At 35.0% G+C, this 21,410-nt stretch overlaps 1 protein-coding gene across 11 annotated transcripts in view; it reads right to left on the reverse strand.

Moving 5' to 3' along the window:
* DENND1B (DENN domain containing 1B) overlaps nt 1-21,410 on the reverse strand; it is a 244,053-nt gene that overhangs the window by 166,516 nt on the left and 56,127 nt on the right. For all 11 annotated transcript variants that reach the window (XM_008538111.2, XM_008538110.2, XM_070602421.1 and 8 more), the window contains exon 3: nt 320-363. In XM_008538111.2, the coding sequence (XP_008536333.1) occupies nt 320-363 (44 nt within the window). The remainder of the gene's footprint in view (nt 1-319; nt 364-21,410) is intronic.

Consider the following 21,410-nt stretch of genomic DNA (forward strand, 5'->3'; position numbering starts at 1 on the left):
GTTTTTCTAATGAGGAAATTTTTAAATGTTTCCAAATATATACTCCATAGCTAAATTAAAAGAGTGCAAAAATATACAGAAACTGTAAACATTCGGTTCTCATTAGTTTCAATATAAGAGCTTCTTCATCACCCAACCTCTTAATCACTTTAAAAGATTCTTCCCATATATATTCTGCACACATGGCTTTTTTTTTCTCATAGTTATCATGAGAAAATAATTATAGCAATTCATGTGTAGTAGCAGTAGTAGCAGTAACAAAAGAAATAATGATAATACTCCAATTTTAAATGTTTTTTAAAAATTATGTGGTTCCAACCTGGTCTCCAAAGTCCTCTGGGAATTTCCACAATACCACCGGATCTGTAAATAATTGACACGTGGCATTAAACAGAGGCTAACAAACACATTTCAAGCAATTGTCTTGTTAAGATACTCCTAAAATTGTCAAACTTATGTTTTTATAATTATTAATTCTTTTTAAATATTTACAGTTGATGAGGTTCAAAATTAAATACTTTGAACTTTTAAGAGTTTTAATAGCCTTCGAAACAGGAACAAATAAAATAACCTGGTCAGATTATTAAAAGTCATTATTTCTTTTAGCAACTTACTTTTTTATTTATATACTTTAGATTTTAAGATTTTGAAATACAAATTTTCAGATTTAACTATACTTTACATACCAATTTTAATTTGAAAAGAAAAATATAAATGTGGTAAATAGGTAATCAAATACATTGTAGCCTTCAGAGACTAGACCAAAATATATCACCTTAAATTTCCATTTAAAATGCTAAATAAAAATTTATAAGAACCGTAATAATGTTTGCTTTATATCAAAGTTCAGGGTTTTTTCAACATTTTTTTAATTGAAGTCTAGTTGACACACAATATTATGTTAGTTTCAGGTGTACATCAAAATTCAGTTTTGAAATCCCATATTTGCAACTCTGTAAAGCATTTTTAAAAATAATGGATAAGTTGGTAAGTATAAGGAAGCAAGCTTAGTTAAAATATAATTGATGTTTGCAGGGCATTTCAGAGAAATTTTTCTAACATATCTAGTCATTTGTATATATAAATCAGTTTTATAAATATTCACATTGGATTTTCATTTTCATTATTTCTCACAAAATGTCTCTTCTACCTAATAAAAAGAAGTCTTTTTAATTAGTACTAATAAATATTTTGGTGGTGTACCTATTTTGTAATTCTGTCAAAAATAAACTTCTGAATATGGTAAATATGCTTTAAAAAGGATAGAGCACAATACTACTTCTGAAAAAGGTTTTGAAAGCCCAAGATAACATAAGTAACATGTACCACTGATACGACAGGATTTGGATTCCACTCCAAGTGAAAGAACTTGGTGAATCAAGGATACCACTGTATATACCCAGTCAGTAAAAAGCTACAGCTCTATTCCATTATATCCACTATTCCATACGGCTTTTTTAAAAATACAGTCCAAGGATGTATAATCTCAAGTGTTTAATGCCAAAACTCAATACTTACCAACCAACATTTTTAGCATGAGCTGGCTCCTCTGGCTGTGTTACTTAAGTTCAAAAGAATTTTTTTCAAACATTTTAACTTAAAAAGAAAAGAAAGCATGCTTTCTTCAATTAACCTTTTTACTTATTAAAGAATAAAAAGTTTCTATATAAATATAAATAAGAAATCATTTAAAACATCTTATATAAGAATACTGCATTACAAATTTATGACAGTAATACTAAATGATTTTGCCCTCACGTAAAATAACACGTATACATTTCTAAAACAAATGTTACGCCTATTACAGATCATCTACAAATACTCAGACATTAATGTCGTGTGGAAGACTATGTTGGAAAAAATATAGACGTGTGTGTGTGTCTTTATGTAGCAATCTTACCAAAGTAGAAGTTATTAAGATTTGGATCTCATAAAACAAAAGTGTATGAAGGAGTCTTCATGAAGCATTAAACAAAAGTTATCTTGATAAATTAATACAATAACTAATGCTCATAAAAACAATCAGGCAGAAAACATAGAACAGTCCTTTCTTATAACTAATGGAGTTAAACAGTTTCAATGGGAATACTTAAAATAACCCTTTTCAACATCCTCAATTTTATAGTTACTGTTCGAGAAAATGTGTGTGACAAACTTCTTCCACTTATGTCTTAAAAGCAGGACATGTACCTGGCCCTAACAGGCTGCGCCCACTGTTGCAGCATTTACCTAAGTCTGCCCCACCTGGCTCCTGCTCATCCCCTCCTGGACAGTGTTTTTGCTGCATCATCTGTTCTTTCACAGAGAATGCACAGGTGAATACAGGAAAATAGCATCTATTTGTTTAATCACTTAGTGGAAAATATCCTATTTCTTTTCTTTTCATTAAATACATTTTACACTTTAGCACTGAAAACTTTATTATAATCATGTGCATCCATATTTTGAAATGGATTAACTTAGCTACTGCCTATGTTGTTAGGTTTACACCACATCTGACACATCTTTGTGGCAACTTTCCACAAGTACTGCAAAGGAAGAAACCAAAGGGCTCTGAAAAAACTAATAATAATGGGATTCCACAAATTTATGCACAAAGACTGAATTTTCTGTTCGCTGAGGATTACTTTCCAAATACCAGATCTGATCTAGCAATGTTAGATCAATTTTATGCTGATTTTATGGATGAAAGGATGAGAACTGCTGGCAGGAATCATCGCTGTCAGTGATGGCTGATATGCACTGTGTTTCTCTTCTTTCTCATGTCTACTAGTAACTCAAAGGACATTCCATATCTTAATTTAAAAAGAAACTTTGCCACCAACTATCTAGAAATCAAATAAATATAAAAGGGAGAATAGATAACTTGACTTTTACATAAATATAGTTCATCTTTTATTTTAATGAGATAATGTCACAGTGTATAAGAAAAATATACAAAATTTTATTAAATCAGTAAATTTGGAAGTGATTATTTAAAGTATTATTTTTACATCACCATCACAAGTATTCCAAATTCATGACTAAGGCTTTTTTAAAATGTAAAGAGATAAATTCAGTAATATTTTATTTCCTTTACAATAAGATCTTTCACATTTTCTGGCCCTTAATTGAAAACAAAAATAAAATACTTAAAATACTAGTGTGATTTAACTACACTATTAAAAAAATGCAAGTAAAACTTTCCAATTTGAATAAATGAATAAATGTACTTAATTCTGTGGAATTCATAGATAAATATCTTTAAAATTATGCATCTGTAAAACCACAGTTCAGAGACTATTTACTTTTGAACAGGTAGAATATATAACATTAGTAAGTATTTCTCTTGATTATAGCTTTCAGTGCTTATTTACCTGTGTTGTAGAATCAAAATTTAATGAAAGAGGACAGTGAGGCCAAAACAATGAGGAGTTTGTCTTAGTCATAAGGCTAGTTAATGTCAGAGACTAGAACTTTTTTAGTTAAGATCTAAGGAGAAGCTATTTTAGATAACTTCCATAATCAATACATTTCTCTGTTGTATCTAACTTAAGTTCAATTTATTTCATTCAAAAACCTATGTAGTGCTAGAAAAACATGAAAAGTCCCCACCTTCCAAAGCCCTACAACATACGTGGAGAGAAACATCAGAGAGCTATCTAGTTTTTGTGCAAAGTATTGCTTTAAACAAGGTATCCTGTAGGAACACTTGAACTCAACTTAAAAATTCAATTTCCTGACAATTTCAAAAAATATTGCTAACGAAGGAATGATGGTGTCTCTTGGATGTAAATGAACAAGAATCACTACAGAAAATGCATAATTTTTATTCTTGTACCTGTGGAGATATAAAAGTGAACTAAAATGGGGTCTCTACAACCTACAGGAAAGAAGGACCTCTAAGCATACAATGCAATAAAATTTAATGAGCATTTTACTGAAAGGACAGGATGCTCCAGGGCAATAGAAGGAAATCTAATCTAATTTAGAGTCATTGAAGCACTTCAGAGGGCAAGTACGTCTTAACTAACACAAGTTAGACAAGCAAAGAATGATTTGGGCTATAAAGTGGGGAGGGAAGAATATTCCAGACTAGAGAAACAATATGTATGAAGTTTTTGAGGCTAAAAAAAGTAGACGACATTTTAGAAACGAAAAAAAAGTAATATACCTAGAATGTAGAGTAGGAGAGAGAGAACGTCAAGGGATGAAGCTGGAGAGGCAGGACCAGACTACAGAATTTAAAATGCATCCTAGGTATCACGGGAAGCCACTAAAGCAGATGGTGGCATAAACCAAGAGAGAAAGAACAACTAGAAATGTACAAAGAACACAGATAGAGTGTGTACAGTTATGAAAGTCATGAGAAGAGGGCATATCTAAAAAATTCTCAAACAAATGTGGCAAAATATTACACAAGGTGACAACTAAAGAATGACAACCATATTTAAAGTATACAGCCACAGTAAAATGAGCTTCAGTGGAAGGATGGGAAGTAGAAAGCGCATTTAAGATGATTCTGGATTGAGTATGAAGAAAGCGGGGCACTGCATATGGAGGCAACTTATTTAATAATGACTGTATAAAGGTAGGAGGAGAGAGAGACGAAGCTAGATAGATGTTTGCTCTTTTTTCCCTTGAGATCAGCGCAGACTTGAACATGTTTAAATGCTGATGGGAATTAATGAGCCAGCATGAGAGCCAAAAAATAAGGGGTACAATATCCCTAAGAAAGCAGGAAAAGCAGGATCCTGATCAAGATAGTGAGATGAGCCTTGGATAGAAGCTAGAGCATGTCTTCCTCTGTTATAGGAAAATTAAAAGAGTAGATATAAATCCAAGTAGATTTTAGACTCTGTGATGCAAAGATAAGAGTTTTCTGTAAAAATTGCTAATTATTTTCTTTGTAGTAAGAGCAAAGCTCTCTGCTGAGAGAGAAGTTATTGGAGACACAGGGAGGAGGTGTGAAATAACTGTTTGAGGCACTGTTGAGTACTTAATTTGGCAGGTGTCCAACCTAGCGTTTAATGGCAACAATGTGGTATTTCCCCATCAACATCCAACAGTCTGGGTGCAAGGGATAATTGGTAGTTTCAGTCAGGGTTGAGGTTTCTGTCAGTCATGTGTGATGGAAAGAGAATTTAAACAGGAGAGTGGTTGTGGATATGTATTGCTAACCTAAAGCTAATAAAAAGAGAAGTCATTTTGTTCTGAGAAACCCATTACTATTAAATGTTACACCACATCATACAAATACATTTTAAAATGGTATATTTTCAGTAGAAAAACTACTACACATATCTGAAGATTGTAGGCCTGAGAAATAAGGTAAAATAAATAAATGGAAGCATCTGTAATTATGAAATTAGGCAACTGAAGTTCTGGTCTTATACCTGTGAATAACAATGCCTTCTGTCTGTGATGAGAGGCAGATGTTGAAAAATACAAAATTAGTTTCACTCCTCTCCTCCTATCTCCCATGCCTTCCCCTCTCTCTCTAGAATGATCTGAAAGAAGAGTGTCATCTGTTTACCAAAGTATACCACAGAAACATCATTTTCTACATATGCTATCATGTGAAAAAGATTGAAAAGCATGGAATTAGATAACCACAGTTAAAAATATAATTTTTCTAGCTTTATTAAGATATAATTGATATGTAACATTGTGTAAGTTTATGGTGTACAATGTGATGATTTGATAAACATATATATAGTGAAATGTTTACCACAATAAGGTTAGTTAACACATCCTTTACCTCACATAATTACTAATTTGTCGTTGTCGTTGTTAGGGTGAGAACATTAAAGCTCTACTCTTGTAACAACATTCAATACACAATATAGTACTGTTAACCATAGTCATCATGCTATACATCAGATCCCTGGAACTTATTATTCGTCTCATAACCGAGTGTTTGTACTCTTGGGCCAACGTTTCTCCATTTCCCCCTACCATTCACCATTCTACTCTCTGCTTCTTAGAGTTCAATGGTTTTAGATTCCACATGTGATTGAGATGATATAGTATTTGTCTTTCTCCGACTTATCTCACTTAGCACAATGTCCTTGAGGTCTATCCACGTTGTTGCAAATGGCCAGACATCCCTTTTATATGGCTGAATAATATTCCACGGGTGTGTGTGTGTGTGTGTGTGTGTGTGTGTGTGTGTACCACATTTTCTTTATCTATTCATCCGCTGATGGACTTCTCAGTTGTTTCCATATCTTGACTACCATAAATAATGCCACAATGGACATGGGAGTGCAGATATCTCTTTGAGACAGTGATTTTATCTTCTTCAGATATATACCCAGAAGTGAGATTGCTGGCTCATATAATAATTCTATTTTTAATTTTCTGGGGAACCTCCATATTGATTTTCATAGCGGCTGTACCAATGTGTATTCCCACCAACAGTGAACCAGGGTTCCCTTTTCTCCATATCCTCGCCAGCATTTGTTTTCTCTTGTCCTTATAATAGCCATTTTAACAGGTATAAGATAATATCTCACTATGATTTTTATTTGAATTTCCATGACAATTAGCAACGTTGAGCACCTTTTCATGCACTGTTGGCTAATACGCATTCTTTGGAAAAACGTCTATTCAAGTCCTCTGCCCATTTTTAAACTGAATTATTTGGTGTTTTTGCTATTGTATGAGTTCCCTGTATATTTTAGATATTAACTCCTTACCAGATATATGGTTTTGCAAATATTTTCTCCCATTCTATAGGTTGCCTTTTCATTTTCGTGATTATTTCTTTTGCTGTGCAGAAGCTTTTTAGTTTGATGTAGTCCCAGCTTGTCAATTTTTGTTTTTGTTGCTTGTGCTTTTGGTGTCATTATCCAAAAAATCATTGCTAAGACTGCCATCAAGGAGCCTATGTTTTCTTCTAGGAGTTTTGTGGTTTCAGTTCTTACACTTAAGTCTTTAATCAATTTCAGGTTAACTTTTGTGATTCGTCTAAGATAGAGTCCAATTTCATTTATCTGTATGTGGATATACAGTTTTCCCAATATCATTTATTGAAGAAACTATCCTTTCCACATTGAGTATTCTTGGCTCCTTTGTCAAATATTAGTCGACCATATATGTGTGGATTTATTTCTAGGCTCCAGATTCTGTTCCACTGGTCTATGTGTCTGTTTTTATGCCAGTACCATACTGTTTTGATTGCTATTTTTTTTTTTGAGGAAGATTAGCCCTGAGCTAACTACTGCCAGTCCTCCTCTTTTTTGCTGAGGAAGCCTGGCCCTGAGCTAACATCCGTGCCCATCTTCCTCTACTTTATATGTGGGACGCCTACCACAGCATGGCGTGCCAAGCAGTGCCATGTCTGAACCCGGGATTTGAACCAGCAAACCCTGGACCACCGAGAAGCAGAACATGTGAACTTAACCGCTGTGCCACCAGGCTGGCCCCTGATTGCCATATTTTTTAATATAGTTTGAAATCGTAGGTGTGATGCCTCCAGCTTTGTTCTTTCTCAATACTGCTTTGGCTATTCACAGCCTTTTGTAATTCCATATGGATTTTGGGATTGTTTTCTCTATTTCTGTGAAAAATGCCACCGGAATTTTGGTAAGTACTATATTGAATCTATAGATGGCTTTTGGTAGCATGGACATTTTAATAATATTAATGCTTCAAATCCATGAACATAAAATATCTTTCCATTTATTAGTGTCTCCTTCAATTTCTTTCATCAATGTCGTATAGTTTTCAGTGTACAGGTCTTTCACTTTCTTGGTTAAATTCATTCCTAAGTATTGTTTTTGATGCTATTGTAAATGGGACTGTTTTATTTCTTTTTCAGACAGTTCATTGTTAGTGTATAGAAATGCAACTGATTTTTGTATGTTGATTTGGTATACTGAAACTTTACTGACTATTAGTTCTAATAGTTTTTTGGTTGATTGTTTAGGATTTTCTATGTAAAAGATCATGTCATCAAAAAACAGACAATTTTACTTCTTTCTTTTCTATTTGGATGTCTTATTTCTTTTTCTTGCCTAATTGCTTTGGCAAGGAATTCCAGTACTATGTTGAATAAGAATGGTGACAGTGGGCATCTCTGTCTTGCTGATCTTAGAGGGAAAGCTTTCAAACTTTCAGTGTTCAGTATGATGTTAGCTGTACAACTGTCATCTATAGCCTTTATTATGTTGAGGTATGTTCTTTCTATAACCAATTTGTTGAGATTTTAATCACAAAAGGATGCTGAATTTTATCAAATGCTTTTTCTGATCTATTGAGATGATCATACGATTTTTATCTTTCATTCTATTAATGTGATGTATCACATTTACTGATTTGTATATGTTGAACATATACTGATTTGTATATCTTTGAATCCCAGGGGCAAATCTCACTTGATAATAGGGTATGATCCTTTTAATGTGCTGTTGGATTCAGTTTGCTAGTATTTTGTGGAGAATTTTTGCACCCATATTCATCAGGGATATTGGCCTGTAGTTTTCTTTTCTTTTAGTATCCTTATCTGGCTTTGGTATCAGGGTAATGCTGGCCTTATAAAATGACTTTGGGAATGTTCTCTCTTTGATTTTTTGGAAGAGCATAATAAGAAGTGGTGCTAATTCTTTAAATGTTTGGTAGACCTCTATGAAGCCATCTGGTCTTGGGCTTTCTTTCTTGGAAGGTTTTCGATTACTGATTCAATCTCCTTACTTATTATTGGGGTGTTCAAATTTTCTGTTTCTTCATGACTCAGACATAGTAGGTTGTATGTTTCCAGGAATTTATCTATTTCTTCTGGGTTGTCCATTTGTTTGCATATACTTCATAGTAGCCTCTTATGATCGTTTGTGTTTCTGTGGTATCAGCTGTAATGTCTCCTTTCTCATTTATTTTATTTATGAGTCCTCTCTCTTTTTGTTTGGTAAGTCTAGCTAAATATTTATTAATTTGTTCAGTTTTTCTAAAAGCCAAATCTTAATTTTGTTGCTCTTTTTTATTGTTTTCCTATGCTTCTTTCATTTATTTCTGCTCTAATCTTTGTTACCTCCTCCCTTCTGCTAATTTTAGGTTTTGTTCTTTTTCTAGTTCCTTGAGGTGCAAAGTTAGGTTGTTTGAGATCTATCACTATAAACTTCCTTCTTAGCACTGCTTTTGCTGTAACCCATAAGTTTGGGTATGCAATGTTTCCATTTTTGTTTCAATACATTTTTCAATTTCCCTTTTAATTTAATATTTGACCCACTGATTGTTCAGGAATGTGTAGTTTAATTTCCAACACATATTTGTGAATTTTCCAGTTTTCCTCTTGTTATTAATTTCTAGTTTCATACCACTGTGGTTGGAAAAGATACTTGGTATAATTTCAATCTTTTTAAATTTACTGACACTTATTTTGTGACCTAACATATGCTCTATCCTGAAGAATGTTCCATGCGTGCTTGATAAGGATGTGTATTCTGCTGCTGTTGGATGGTATGTTCTATATACATCTGTTAAATCCATTTCATCTAAAGTATGGTTCAAGTCCAATGTTTCCTTATTGATTTTTTGCCTGAATAAATGAGGCACTGTTGAAAGCAGGATATTGAAGTCCTCTATTATTGTATTGTTGTCTATTACTCCCTTCAGATCTGTTAGCATTTGCTTGATATATTTAGGTGTTCCGATGTAGGATGCGTATATATTTACAACTGTTATATCCTCCTGATGAACTGGCCCATTTATTATTATATAATGACTTTCTTTGTCTTCTGTTACAGTTTTTGACTGAATCTATTTTGTCTGATATAAATATAGCTACCTCTGCTCTCTTTTGGTTTCCATTTGCATGGAATATCTTTTTCCATTGCTTCACTTTCAGCCTACATGCATCTTTGAGGCTGAAGTAAGTCTCCTGTAGGTAGTATTTAGTTAGGTCTTGTTTTTTAATCCATTCAGCCACTTTATGCCTTTGATTGGAGAATCTAGTCCAGTGACATTTAAAGCAATTTTTTACAGATAAGGACATACTACTGCCATCTTTTTCACTGTTTTTCTTCCTCTCTTGCTGTCTTCCTTTGTGAATTGATGATTTTCTGTAGTAGTATACTTTAATTACCTTCTCTTTATCTTGTGTGCATCTACTATAGATTTTTGTTTTGTGGTTACTCCAAGGCTTACTTGAAAAATCTTATAGATGTAACAGTGTATTTTAACCTGACAACTTAACTTCAATTGCATACAAAAGCGCTACACCCTTTTATTCCCCCACACACATATTTTATGTTTTTGATGTCATACTTTATATTTTTTTATATTGTGAATTCATTAACAAATTATTGTAGCTATAGCATTTTTAATACTTTTGACTTCCAATTTTTATACTAGAGCAGTTAACGCACCATCATATTACAGTATTAGCGCATTATGAATTTGACTATATACTTGCCTTTACCAGCATATTGTTTCTTTTCATATGTTTTCAAGATATTAATTAGTATCCTTTCAGCTTGAAGAACTCCTTCCAGTATTTCTAATGAGGCAGGTCTAGTGGTGATGAACTACCTCAGCTTTTGTTTGTTTGAGAAAGTCTTTATCTCACCTTCATTTCTGAAGGACAACTTTCCTGGGGAAAATACTCTTGGTTGGACGTTTCTTTCTTTCAACATTCTGAATATACCATCCCATTCTCTCCTGGCCTATAAGGTTTCTGCAGAAAAGCATGCTATTAGCCTTATGGGGGGGGGGGGGTTCCTTTCACGAGAGAAATTTTTTTCTCTTGCTGCTTTTAAAATTCTTTGTCTTTGATTTTAGACAGTTTTATTATAATATATATTGAAAAAGATCATTTTGGATTGAAATTTGGGGGTGACCTATTAACTTTAAGAACTGGATGTCCAAGCCTCTCCCCAGGAAAGAGAGGTTCTCAGCCATTATTTCTTTAAAAAAGCTTTCTACCCCATTCTTTCTCTCTTCTCCTTCTGGGACTCCAATGGTACGTAGATTGTTTGTTTTAATGGTGTCTCATAAGACTCATAGACTTTCATCAGTCCTTTTCATTCTTTCTTCTTTTTTCTCCTCTTAGTGGTTAATTTCAATGATCTGTCTTTGAACTCACAGATTCTTTCTCCTGCTTGGTCTAGGCTGATGCTGAAGCTCTCTACTGAATTCTTCAGTTCAGTCACTGAATTCTTCTTATGTTTTCTCCCTCTGTTGAACTTCTCACTTTCTTCTTGCATTGTTTTCCTTGATATACGTAAGTAGTTTCTTTGTGTTCTCTTGCAGCTCTCTAATCATCTTTAGAACAATCATTTTGTACTCTTTGTCAGGCAATTCCTAGATCTCTATTTCTTTGGGGCCAGTTACTGGAGATTTACTGTACTCCTTTGGTGGATTCTTCATGATCCCTGTAGCCTTCCATGGGTTTCTGCACATCTGAGGAAGCAGTCACTTCTTCCAGATGTTACAGTCTGACTTTAGAAGAGAGGACCTTCACCTGCAGTTGGGGGCATGCTGAAGTGTGCTGTAACCCTGGATCTAGTGGTGCAGGGTACAAAGTGCAGGGGTGTGTGGCAGCCACTTGTGGGGATGCAGTGGCTCATTCGCTCAGGCCACTGAGGTCCAGAGCATCTACAACCAGTGGTCTTGGGCAAGCACTGCAGAAGACCCACTGAGGCAGCAAGGGCTATGAGGGTCCTCAACAGTGCCTCCAGGTCCCACAGCAAGGGACCAGGGCTAGCAGCAGTAGCAGCCAATGCCAGTAGTGTGCCATTGGAGTGCACTACCATGTACTACTGTGGCTGCTGGGTTGCACCATGAGTGCCTGGCAGTGGAGGCTGATGTTGGGAGTCAGGCTGAGAGCATAAAGATGCACTACTGCAGGGGTTAGCTACAGCTGAGCATAGTGGTGTAGCCCACTGAGAGAATACAGGGCCTGATCCAGGCCCACAAGCAGCTGCAGGGTCCCTAGCTGTCGGCATGCCCTCCCACAGCTACACAGTCTTCTCGCAAAGTGTGCACATGGCAGTGAAGGCCAGTGACAGGCATCAGGCTGGCAGCATGCAAGTGCACAGCTGGAGGAGCTAGCCCTGAGTGCTTGTACACCAGTGGGGTCAGCCATGGGGGGTTCAGGTTGGTGTCTTGCACTCACATAGCTATAGAGACCTGGGTTGGCTGTCTGTGTGGTTCCCAGGCTCCAGCAGGGGCAAGGGTAGCAGGGAGTGGGGGGAAGGGAGAAGGATTCAGGTGGCTGATGTCAGTGAACACCAGTGTCTATGAGGTGAAAGCCAGTGAAATCCACAGGGGGTTCTGGCTGGCTGGAGTCATCTGCAGAGCAGGCCATTGGGAACTGTGGTTGTTCCCACTGTATGGCTGCTATTGGTATCCCACCTTTCTTCCCTATTCCTAGCTGTCTCTATATGTCTCAGCTTTTCCCATCTCTAGGTGAGGTAAAACTGAAGCAGAACTTTAGTGTGGTGCCCCAAAAGGCTGGCGAAGCACTCACCCCTTCTTTCTTTCCCTGTGAGGGTGACTCTTTCTGGCTAGAGAGTTCCCTCTTGCCACTGAACAGTGCCAGCTTGGGGGTTGGGATGATGTAGGCAAAACGAAGTTGTTCTTCCTTCTCCAGTGCAGTTATTCTCAAGTTTTCTGTTCTACTGGGTTGCTCAAATTCCCTAACTGGACTCCAGAGCTCTCCCAGAGCAGTTTCTGTTCATGGATAGCTGTCTAAATGTTGATCTTGTTGGAGGATGGAGGCTGAGGTCTCCTACTCCATGATCTTTGTGACATCACACCCCTAAAACTAGAATTTTCGCCACATCTGCCAAAATAGTTTGCAAACCCATTAATTACTGTAATTTTATATCTAGACTGACTACAATAAAGAATTTAAGTAAGTAACTCATTCCCTCATTTAGGGCCACAGATGACCCTGGTGAAGCCAGAGGTCCAGAAAACCAACATCCTGCCATTTTTCCTTGGCATGCACCCCAGCAAAATACAGATTTACAGCACTGGTGAAAGATATCACTCATCCTGACAAGGTATTAATAAAAATCTCTACTGATCCACAAAATAACAGTACCATAGATCGCATAACATTACAGACTTTAAGACTACTAGAAATAGTTAAAGTAAAAATAAATTCATCAGAGTCCATCTAATCTTAATAAAACATACATAATCAGGTGTCTCTACAAACTATTTTAAAGTTTACATATAGATGATACTACAAAATTTTAGCATCTTCTTAATTAGTACAGTGGTTCTCAAACTTATAGTATGGAACAAAAATGCCTAGAGAGCTTGTTAAAACACAGATCGCTGGGTCCCACTCACAGAATTCCAGGTCAATAGGTCAGAGGTGGGTCTGAGAAACTGCATTTCTAACAAGTTCCTAAGTGACACTGATGTTATTTGTCTAAGGACCACACTTTGAGAACTAACAGCACAGACCATGGGCATGTATCCCTCACAATGATTAGCATTGTCCATCACATGTTAAAGAATACGTCTTTGGCCAAAAATATTCTTTAAAACATTGCAACGAATAATTTAGAATTCCCTTTATTACATATGTGTTTTGTTCAGCAACAGGTGTCTTCAGAAGGCCAGAAAGAAATGGTAACCATGATAATTACAACAGGAGGTAACTTTAGCAAGAAAACTATTACCAAAATGTTTTAAAAACCCATTTCTATGCTAATAATTACTACTTCTATATCCTGATGGAAATAATTTTATTTCAATATTAAGTATTTTATGACACTGAAACTATATGTTTAAGGAACAATGACAGAGAACTATAGCTATATAACCATAAAGATACATTGTCTTTTATTCTATCTCTATATGCCATATACATACACACTGGTAGTCCATATCTAAGTAAGATATATGTCTTTTTGTACCTTACTATCTAAGGTATCTGTGAGAAAATATTTTTTGTTATGCTTTCTTACAATGCTTTCTTTCATAGAATTTAAGCAATTAGTTCCAATTTGAACAACAGAAAGGATAAATGCCAATATTTGTGAATATAAAAACTAACTGAAGGCCTCTATTTTCTTTTTTTCTTCTTTTGGAATAAAAAAAAAAAGGTTCATTCTGTATGCACAGAAGCATAGAGTTTTCCAAATGCAAGAAGACATTAAAGATCCATTTTTTACCACCCATACTCAGGAAGTTATATTGTATCCCATGTCTGGAGCTAGTAACTATTGAAGCCAAAACTAGAATCCAGGTATCCTTGTTCTAATATGACATCCTTTCTAAAATATGCTGCTACATATAAAAGCACACTACAAATAAGCCCAATTTGCTCTACTTTGTTGATTTTTTATTTTATTGTTCATTGAGTAGACAGTAATTTAAGGCATATTCGCAAGTTTAGAAAATTTTCTTATTAACTTCATAAAGATATTTTTAGGAAATCAAATATTTAAATTTTTTGTAAAATAATGGCCTAACCCCTACAGACCTCTTCTGAACATACTTGGAAATCTGTATGCTAAGAAACCTGGAAAAGGATATTAACTACTAACAGACTCAAATCAATACCCTCTCATTCTAAAACTAAACTAATTCTTAATCATTTGAGTTTGACTTATATATAAAAAAACCTTAAGGAAATTAAAATATTATTTCAAGATGATTTATTTTATAACCAGTTGCAAAAAAAGGCAGAGATCACGCACTTTACTGCTTTACACAAAGTACACATTTAAAATTAAAAGCATGCAATTTTGGAAATTTGTCAGTTTGTTCACCCTCATAAAAATGCATAGAAGCAGTGTTGCAAAATCATCTAATGTAATGATACCATTGTGATTATCTTTACTTTGAAGAATCATTTGAATAAACAAACAACTCCTACTGTAAAACTATTTTGGGGCTTTTGAAACTCAAACCATAGAAGCAATTTAATGGATAATTTTAGCCTTTCTAAATGTTTCTTCCCAGAATAATCTAAAAGTAGCATCACAACTCAAAGCAATGAAGCTCTTTTTGCTCATATATAAGCAAATTCTAGCTAAGGTAATGAAAATGGAACTTCAAAGAACCTTAAGAAAATATACTCCATGGAGTATATCAATTTGTTACTTTCATTCCTTTTAAACAAGACCTATTATAATAAAATGAAAACCCTCATCAATCACCTGATAGAGTAATTCCAAACTTAACCAAACAGGGCTAATGGGTGAGAATTGAATTGAAAACACCTTGACAAAGAAAGCAATTTCTTTTCTTCGCACTCTTCTGAAGCTGTGGGTGATCACGGTAATCGAACCATCAACAGTGAGGGGCCATCTGTCCCAAGGGCCCTTCATGAGCGTTAAAAAAAAAAAAACACAACAAAAAAGAGAAAAAAGTGCTGTACCACAGATGTTCAATCTTGATTAATCTATGACAAGGAACTTACAACTGAGAATCAATGTTTTGACGTTTTGCAGATACCAATCATTAAAAGCCAACACAAAAGTTTTTATAAGAACACAGGGAGGAAACAAGTTAATAGGTTGAGTATAGAAAGATGATCTTTCATACAAAATCTTAAATACCGTTTAATCAGCTGAGATGTTCATCATATCCTGATGCATTAAATTTTATTATGATCCCTTAAAGAGGAGAATAGACAAGAGGCCATGCTTTAAGTTAGCTCTTAGACCAGCATTTGAGACTTGTTTTTTATATTTTCTTTTTGCAAGTATATGATTAAATAAAAATAAGATGTGTTTATATCCACAGTATTCATGATATTAAACTCTTTGAACTAAAGTAGGTTTTCAAAAAATACAGCATCAACATGAAATCTCAGAAATAAAAAAGAAATTGAACCTCATAGAGCAGCTTCATTTTATTTATAACGCTTAAAATAATTTTCATATTACACCAAAAAAATAATTGCTAGCAGAAGTGCAAACTGGATCACAGCTTTTCTTGTTTGATACATAATTTGAAGTACAGCAAACTGTTGGCACTCTTGGATGAAAAGACATAGTTTCAATCATTTGGAAATAAGCCAAAGTTGATGACTAGAACAAAGTAACTATAAAAATGACTCAAAGTTCACTGAATGGAACTCTGAGCCATATTAAGAATAACTACTAAAAACACTTAAAAACTAATTTTAAAATTAAAAAATAGAACTACAAAACAAAATGTTAAAGATCCAAATTAAACCATGCATTCTGTTTTTTCAGAATCCTTTTAAGTTAGAATCAAATTAAATGTAGAAGAAATATAACCAAAGACTCAAATAAATAAATTCACTAAGAACTTACTGAAAATGTAATAAGTCCTTATCTCATTTATCCTTGTAGCTCCAGAGCCTAGGAATGGATTCTGTGATCTGAGAGAGATGGCATCCTCAGGCACATGACAGAGGCAAGCATAGCTGCCCTCTAGAAGGAGAAACACTCAACCCAGGTTTTGCCAAACATGAGTCTGCAATTCAAAACTGCTACAGAAAATCTATAAGCCATCAGAAACAAATAACAGAATTAGAATCCCTACCTCTCAAAGGCTTAAGATATTAAAATTATCTGAAACAGCATACATAATAAGGATGCTTAAAATGGCTAAAGAATAAAATGATTCAAAACACAAGCATATAATGAAAGATTCTTTTTTTTTTAAAGGCAAATTTTGAAAATAACTAGAACTTTAAGAAATAAAAAAATATAATCTATGAAATTAAAGGTTCAATAGATGGAATAAATAGCAGATTATATACAACTGAAGACAGAAAGAGTAAACTGAATCAGACTCAAGAGTTACTGAACAGAACGAGGCACAGAGAGACCTAAAAAAATGAGAAATATAAAGGAGGTTAACAAAAATGGAGATTAGAACGATAACATAAGTCTACTTAGAGTTCTAAAAGACATAAAAGACCTAAGAGACTGGGGTGTATAAAACAAGGGAAGGATGGAGAAAATATTAGAAGAAATAATAACTGTACTTTCCAAAAGCACTAAAAGACATAAATTTTCAGAATTAGAAATCACAACAAACCCAAGCAAGATCTCAAGAAACACACATCTAGAGGCATTATAATGAAATTACAGAATACAAAAAGACATAGATATACTTAAAAGCATCCTAGAGGAAAAGAGGTAACTCTAAAACTCTAAAAATATACGTATTATTACACTGACAGCAGACTTCTCAATAGCAGCAATGGAATCCAGAAGACAGTGGAATAATATATTCAAAACAGTTGAAAAAGTATGTTTGTCTTTTGAGAACTGTATAAATAGGAATTTGGGCAAAATAAAAGATATTTTTAGAAAGAGAAAAATGAGAGATTTACCAAAAACAGACCCTTGCTAAAAGAACATCTAAAGATTATAGCATCAGGAAAAAAAGATAATTCTCCAAAAGGAAAGTATATATTTCATGTACCCAGATATATATACACAACAATATTTACTGAAGCATTTCTTGCAACTAACAAAGTCCTGGAAATAATTTATATGCCCATTAGTATGGAAATGTTTACATCATTATTATTCTATGAAATACTATATAGCCTGGAAAACATTAAAGCCTTAAAAAAAAATCTTTTTCTTCATATGAAAAAAATCTCTGAAACAGTATTCAATAAAAACAAGGGGGAAAAATGAGGTCAGAATGATAGGGGAGCAGGCAGAACATGAGGGCCTTATAAGTCATAAAAAGGAACTTGCCCTGCTCTCTAGGAAAGGGAGCTACATGAGAGTTTGAGTAGAGAAGTGGCATGCTCTGACATCTTTTAACAGGATCACCTGGCTGCTGTGTTGAGCATACACTGAAAGACAACAAAATAATGAAGCCAGTTATAAGGCTACTGCAATAATTCAGATAATATATAAAATCAACCGCCTGGGAAAAGAACTTAGATCTGATATACTATTGGGATTGGGATTCAGACATGTATGGACAATTTGTGGTAAAATAGAATGGAAGGAAGTAGATAAAACTTGCAAGATGACCCACCCTCCTGAGATAGCTGCAGTAGGGCCTAAGAGTCAAAGGGAAACTCCTCCAGCAGATTACAGCAGACATTTTAGAAACCTGACCTGACCCAGTGATCTTGGTAGCATGTGGGTACTCTGGGAAAGAAAGAACAGTGTTTTGTAAAAATTAAACGAACCCTAGTTCTCCAGAACACCTTTAATATAGACGATGAGGAGCCACTTGCCTCCTTATCCACTTTGCAGAACTGTGATCCAGGCTGTGAAGGATCAAGTGACACTGAAATTGCAAACGGCTGTGACTGGCAACATCATCATGAATGGCAGTCCAGGGGCCAAGAACAGCAATAGTTAAACCAGCAGCCCAGGGTGACAGCAAGCGTCACTATCAGCACCAACGACTGTCACAAGCATCATCCTAGGTGGAGCACTAAAAGCAGGTCTAGAGGAATGACTGCACCCGTAATGTGGAAAGTGGCAGCAGTGAGACATTAAGAGCAAAGGCAGGAAGCACAGCAGGGGAGGTAGACAAGCAATTCCTCAACACCTGTGACATACTGCTGGGGGATCCACAAAAATATTTAAAAAGAATACTTCAAAAATAGGACAGAGACTTGGAATGTACTCAGATAGGGGTTATCAAGCAGTCAACATTTGAGTCTATATATCAATGTGATGTCATCTTAAGCTAGAGAAACCTAAGGACTTCTGGGTGACACTTTAAAATGTCCACAGTAAAAATTAAGAAACTTGCTAATGAAAAAGTGTAACGATAACCAAAATGGACATAACCTATATATTACATTTCAGTTCTCAATTACAAGAGAGAAACTTTTAGATCTTTCTTAATATACTAAGAAAGAACAAACAAAAGAAGTAGAGATCTGAAGAAACATTTCATTCTAATTGAACTATGCTGTTTTATTTCTAAAGTCTTCCCTGATGGTATCCAGAATTCCCTTGAACTAATAATGGATATACATCATTAACCTTTGAGGTCAATATTATGATTGGTATATATAATACTGATACTGGCAACAAGAAACATTTCCTGGAAGGAGCAGAAAGCAATTAGTCTGAACTTGCTTGCAAATAATTAAGTCCTAGAGTAATTTTCACCCATTTTCCTTAAAACATAATTATCAAGTTATTGGGGATTCTATTAAAAAGACTTTACTGTATATTTGAAATACTAAACAGTGATCTAGTCTGGGGTCCAACTGGGCTGGATTCTACTAAGCAGACTGCAGGAGCATACACAATTTCATAAGAATAACTTGTCAAGTGAGATTACAGATAAACATGTACAGAAGGTGTGGTTCTTTATTATAGATGGAATAACCACATACCATAGGTTACAGGTCAGAGGGGTCTCAGGAGGCCTTGTCTCCTCCCTGAATGTCAGGCTCCTTTATGTTCCACAAAAATAGGTGTATCTATTTACATTCTGCACATCCACGGGGACTGCTGGAAATCTCAGTTTTGAAATGGTTCTCAGTTCTAATGGTTGAAAGTTCTGCCCAATGTCCAACTACATCTCTCATAAGAGAATTTAAGTCTTTTCTCTGTTGTTTTAAAGCTGGGAAAAAAGGGATCACTCCCACATATAATTTAAAACAAAACAAAAACCTCAAAAACTGTTACTGAAACTCTATTTCCCAACCACCACAAATTATTTCCTCCATATAAATTTAGTGGTTCTCAACCCTTTCTGCTCATTAGAATTACCTATGGAGTATCAACCCAAATGCAAAGTGACCCCTTGGCTGCATCAGAGACCATATTAGATGTGTGCAAGTTTCTAAAACTCCCCAAGTGATTCTTTTTTTTTCTCTTAAAGATTGGCACCTGAGCTAACATCTGTTGCCAATCTTTTGTTTTCCTCCTTCTTCTTCTTCTTCTCCCCAAAGCCACGCCCCTAAGCCCCCCCCCCCACACCCCCAGTCCATAGCTGTATATTCTAGTTGTAGGTCCTTCTGGTCGTGGGATGTGGGTCACCGCCTCAGCACAGCTTAGATGAGCAGTGCCATGTCCATGCCCAGGATCCGAACCAGCGAAACCCTGGGCCACCAAAGAAGAGCGCTCGAACTTAGCCACTCAGCCACAGGCCAGCCCCTCCCTAAGTGATTCTAATGTGCAGCCTGAGCTGAGAATCACTACCTCAATCTTTCTGTAAAGAAATTTTTTTCTTAAGCCTTTTAAAAATATTCGGTCTTTTTCAGGTTTCAAACACTGGACTCAAAATTCGAATATATGATGCCATAAAACATAAGTGCTTTATAGAGTTGCTCATAAACTTCAATAAAGCAAAATTCTGTATCTCATGCCAAATTTTTCCAATGCCTTCATTACACCAATACCTTAAACTAGTATCTAAAAACAGAATCCTATCCATCTCACTCTATTATTAGAACCCAAACACCAAAGCTTTTTCAAAATCTCAGAATCAGCCTTAACGTGCCTTCTTCATCCTCTATATCTAATCAACCTCCTAATCACGTTAGTTCTTGCTCTGAAATGTAGCTCTCATCCATCCCTCCGCTTTCATATCCGTCCTACTCTAAATCCTTATTACCTAACTAGTCTTCTTGTCACTCGGCTCTTCTCAACCCACTGCCATGAAATTAATCTTCTTAAAAGAGTGTTTTTCTTATGCCTTCCTTCACAGAAAAATGTTCAGTGGCTCCCTACTGCTTACACTAACAAAACACAACTCTTCAAACTAAATATTCTATGCCTCAAATAAAATTTTCCAATTTTAACTATTCAGCGTAGCAAAATTCTGCACTTCATACCTGATTACATCCTAAGTGTATGTCCCACTATACTTCAATAGAAATTTTCTACTCATTCCAGGCCTCCTGTCTTTCATATAAATCAAGTTCATTCCCAATTCCAAGCATTTATTCATGCACCAACACTTGCTATACACCTTTCTAGAAATCCTCTGTTCTCTGTTCTCCATCTTTCCAAATTCTATGCATTATTCTGGACCTAGGCTATGAGGCCTTCCTAAAACACTGCAACCACACAGACTGTCTCACTCCAGGCAACACATATCATCTGAACGAGTTATTCTGAAACACACTACTTTACTCTCCTACTTAACTACTTTATTTGTGTCTCCTCATTTAAATAAAGCTCCTGAAGGCAGAAATCATGTTTTACATTCTTGCTGTATACTGTATAAAAGTAGCATTCTCAGCTTTTCACTAAATTTATTTTTCATTCTCTCCATTCAGTGAAATATATAATGCATATAAAATCTTTCCTATCATATCAATTTCTTCAGAGTAAATTTCATGAATGTGCTTATTTTAATTTGCTTATTTTGAGAAGCAGCCAGCCTACTCTAACATAATTCTGATTAAAAGGTAATATAATGAATCAAGTATCTGTGCAAAACAATGTTTAAATGTGGCATAAAGCTAAAAAAAAATTTAAATTTTCTTTAAAATCTGCAAAAAATTTAAGGTTTAACTATTTATTCATTACACAAATATATTCCCT

Source organism: Equus przewalskii, chromosome 31 (genome assembly GCF_037783145.1).
Source record: "Equus przewalskii isolate Varuska chromosome 31, EquPr2, whole genome shotgun sequence".
In the NCBI taxonomy this organism is placed as follows: Eukaryota; Metazoa; Chordata; class Mammalia; order Perissodactyla; family Equidae; genus Equus; species Equus przewalskii.